Source organism: Camellia sinensis, chromosome 13, assembly GCF_055761805.1.
Source record: "Camellia sinensis isolate YWXY chromosome 13, ASM5576180v1, whole genome shotgun sequence".
Classification (NCBI taxonomy): domain Eukaryota; kingdom Viridiplantae; phylum Streptophyta; class Magnoliopsida; order Ericales; family Theaceae; genus Camellia; species Camellia sinensis.
In genome coordinates, this window is record NC_138973.1 from 44,598,915 (window position 1) to 44,603,304 (window position 4,390).

The window sequence follows — 4,390 nt, forward strand, 5'->3', positions numbered from 1 at the left end:
GAAAGCAACACTCCTGTTTATCAGTCCATTCAAAGGGTGTGTTCTTCTGAGTTAGCTGGGTCAAGGGCGATGCTACCTTTGAGAAATCTTGCACGAAGCGTCGATAATAGCCAGCTAGACCCAAGAAACTTCGGATTTCCGACACATTAGTAGGTCGCGGCCAGTCCACGATTGCTGCAACTTTTTTGGGGGTCAACTACGATACCATCTTTGTTAATGACGTGACCGAGAAAGTGTACACTAGTGATCCAGAATTTGCATTTCTTCAACTTGGCGTAGAGTTTGTGATCACGTAGTGTTTGTAGAACCATTCGCAAGTGCCGTTCATGAGCTTCTGGTGACTTGAAGTATATGAGGATGTCGTCAATGAAGATGATGACGAACTCATCAAGATAGGGTTTTAACACTCTGTTCATGAGGTCCATGAAGGCTGCTGGGGCATTTGTGACGCCAAAAGGCATGACGAGAAATTCGTAGTGCCCGTAACGGGTTCTGCATGCAGTCTTTTCAATGCTTTCTGTTTTAACTTTTAGCTGATGGTAGCCAGAACGTAAGTCAATTTTGGAAAATGCTTGCGCGCCTTGAAGTTGATCGAACAAGTCATCGATTCGCGGCAGAGGGTATCGATTCTTGATGGTAACCTTATTCAGCTCTCGGTAATCGATACATAATCTCATTGTGCCATCCTTTTTCTACACGAACAATACTAGAGCTCCCCAGGGTGAGGTACTAGGCCGAATGAAACCTTTGTCCAAGAGTTCCTGGAGTTGAGTCTTCAGCTCTTTCAATTCTGTCATCAACATGCGGTAAGGAGCTTTTGATATAGGCTGCGTGCCAGGTTGGGTTTCAATGATGAATTCGATTTTCCGATCAACTGAAATAACGGGTAGATCTTCAAGAAAGACATCCGGGAATTCTTTAACTACAGGAATTGCATTAACGGTGGGGGCCTCTTTTTGTGTATCAATCACATAACAAATATAACTACCACAACTCTTTCTTAGAAGTCGTTGGGCCGCCATGGAGGATATAATACAGGAAGGGTTAGAAACTTCAGTCCCATCAAAGAAAAGTTCAGGTTGGTTTGGTAACTTGAGGGAGACCTTTTTGGCTTTACAATCGATAGAGGCGTGCTTGGCAGCCAGCCAATCCATACCTAAGATTACATTAAAGTTTCCAATGCGGAAGGGAATCAAGTCTACATATAAGGTTTTGCCTTTTAGGATTATAGCATAGGATTTGTACACATTAGTACTACAGGCAGGCTTGCCAGAAGGAAAAGACACAGACAATGTGTATCCTAACGGTTCGGGTGTTGATGTCAACTTGGCAGCAAAGTGTGGTGCAACAAAAGAATGAGTTGACCCAGAGTCAATAAGGACATGAGCTAAAAGACCACAGACAGAAAGTGTACCTGACACAACATTTTCGGTAACTTCCGATTTTCCAGGTACCAAGGCGAAAGTCCGACCTTGGCGGTTTTGATCCTTCTTTTCTCCTCCCGGTCCCGCAGTTCTCCTGACTGAGCCAGAGGGATTGGCTGTAGGGTTAACCATCTTTGGACAATCCCTTAGCAAGTGGCCAAACTGTCCGCATCTAAAACATGCTCCTGTGTCCTGATGGCATTGTCCCCAATGAGTCCTCCCACAAGTGGGGCAAGTTGGAATAGTGCCACCTCGGGGGTTGGTCGGACCTTGGTGGCCGGAGCTGGTTGTGCCCATGCTTACCTTTTTATAAGGTGCAACACCGGGTCTTCTGTTATCCTTTTCCCAAAATCGCTTCTTGAAGCTTGGTTCTCCGGAACGTGAGGCTTTAATTCCCTTTTCTGTTATGTACGCCCGGTCCACCACTTCTGCATAAGTTGGCAATTTCAAGACCTTAAGTCTGTCTTTTATTCCAGCATCCAATCCTACTTCAAATTTTCTTGCTTTTCGAGTTTCAGTGGGGATGACGTATGTTGCAAACCGAGCGAGTTGTGTGAACTTGCTCTCATATTCGGCCACCGTCATGGTTCCTTGCTTAAGATGTATGAATTCGGATGCCTTCTGTTCCCGCAATGAATCTGGAAAGTATTTTTCGTAGAATACTTCCATGAATCTCGCCCAAGTCATAATTTCTTCTTTGGCCAGACTAAGAAGCCACCATTCTTGTGCATTGTCTTTGAAAGTGAAAGTGGCGAAAGTTACCTTTTGTCTTTCGGTGCAGGGTAGGACACAAAAAATCTTTTCCATGTCTTTAACCCAAGCGTCTGCTATCATTGGGTCTGGGCTGCCGGTAAATGTGGTGGGTTTCAGGTCCTGGAATTGTTTTATGGTAACTGGCCCTTCTCACCGTTCCGGCGTCCCATTGTTGATGTTAGTTTGTAAAGCTTGCAAAAAGCTAGTAACCGCTCTTTCCATTACCCTTTCCATCGATTCAGTGCCACTAACTGATGACTCACTTCCATTACCATTAGCCATTCTACAAGTAATAAACGAGGCATTATATTCTCAACGCAATATATATATATATATATATATGTATATATGTAGCACAATACATATGTAGTACACTTTATATTTATATAAACTGCCAACATTACACATTTTTATTTATTTATATATTTTTTTTCAATTCGCATTACATTAGTCAGAATATGTTAGTGTCCCATTACTGCAGTAAACATAACAAAAGTCAACAAAAGGGGATTAGAACATATCAAGATCAGCATACAAAAGATTTTCTACTATCCAGATCTAGAGTGGTGGGTCTGATGGGCCGAAAAATCAGGGGAAATAGTGCTGCATAAAAAGCTCAAACTCCCACCCAACTGGACTACACCAAAACCCATCCATGCTACCTGGATCGTGAAAATGGGGATAGACCGTATATGACCCACAAATACTCGGTCGACAATCCAAACAGGTGTCTCAACATATGACAGATCATTTTCGAAGTCAACATTTGGAATATTAATGATCTCCAATGGGTTAGGGACTGTGGTGACAATATAATCCTCGGGGTACACGTTCCCCCTCCTGGCTGCAAACTCTGGGGGTAGAGGGCCTATAATATAATGTGGGCGGTCATGACCCGGGGCGACGCCAAGGACGCCAGATGGTCCGAGAAAACGTCTGCGTGTATGGACAAGGCTGTGCCTCCATAATAAGTGTGGGACGTCGGTAGGGTCAACCTGGATATAAATGGGCCGACCCATCAACCGGCCAAGGCCTGGGTGCAATTCCCTGACTATTTCCTCAGAATCTCCCCAACCCTCAGGTGAGGCGGGGGCGGGGGCAGAGTGTTCAGCTAAGATTTCATCTAAATTGATGGCCTGGAGGTCATTCCAAAAAGCATCATCAAGGTAAATCTCTGACATCCCTACAACACCAGAATAAACATAAGATTTTACACAGAAAAACTATCGTCACAGGTAAATATTTATTATTACTATTTTATTTTACTATATATATATATTTTTTCTCTTAGCTATATGATTATTATTATTTTTTTAGGATTTATTTATATATTTATTTATTTATATATATATATATATATATTTTAAAACTGTTGCTCTGATACTACATTTGTCACGACCCAACCCCAGGGGCTTAGAGTTGGAATCGTGACTTACTAACTTATTCTTATTCGTAGCAAATTAAGATGCGCAAGTGGAAATAAAAATGATTAAATAGAAATTTTACTTCATTTTACTATTTAAGAAAGATGAAATACATTTTTAGGGCTTTCATTATTTTATTATTCAGTGACCAGCCCCGGATAAAAACAAAAGGGAGCGAAAATATAAAAAAAAAGAAAAATAAAATAGTGATTCAACATCAGTCCATGTGCAAGTTCTATTTTGTGGGGTTATGGGTTTCCTTTACATCTCGTCACCCGAAAGGGTAACAGCTATAAGCACACAGTAGAGTGAGAAATATTATACCAAGAGTGTAGGGAATACAAAATAACCATGGATAATTAGGTAGGCTAAAATATTTGCATAATTTAATTTAAAATGACAGTTTATTTAAAGTGGCAGAATACAGAAATCATGTTATAAATAATCATAACCACGGTATAAAACAGAACAAAACAGAGGTCACAGAAGTGATAGTCAGAACAGAGGTCAATGGATCCATGACAAACAGAGGACCACAAAGTGGTCAAACAGAAGCTAATGGTTATTTAAGTCCCCCAAGGCGTGGGACTCCCGTGGTGGTACTTACAAAACATAATTGTTTATAAGGTTATAGTCAAATATATATTAAAATTTAAACAAACATATCCATGAGTTTCCTTTTTAAGTAAATAGAGTTTAGAAAGTAACCCACGTAACTGAAATATTTATAAACATAACTTTTATTTATATAACTTAATAAATATAACTTGTATAAAATAAGTTATGGTG

At 40.6% G+C, this 4,390-nt stretch overlaps 1 protein-coding gene across 1 annotated transcript; it reads right to left on the reverse strand.

Annotated features, from left to right (window-relative positions):
* Positions 1-692: 692 nt before the first annotated feature.
* Positions 693-2,009, reverse strand: LOC145805342 (uncharacterized). Its single transcript, XM_082900461.1, has one exon. The coding sequence runs from the start codon at positions 2,007-2,009 to the stop codon at positions 693-695; it is 1,317 nt and encodes a 438-aa protein (XP_082756587.1).
* Positions 2,010-4,390: the final 2,381 nt, after the last annotated feature.

Excerpts from the sequence above, each read along its gene's own strand:
- LOC145805342 (XM_082900461.1), bottom strand. The coding sequence starts at position 2,009 with ATGACGGTGGCCGAATATGAGAGCAAGTTCACACAACTCGCTCGGTTT.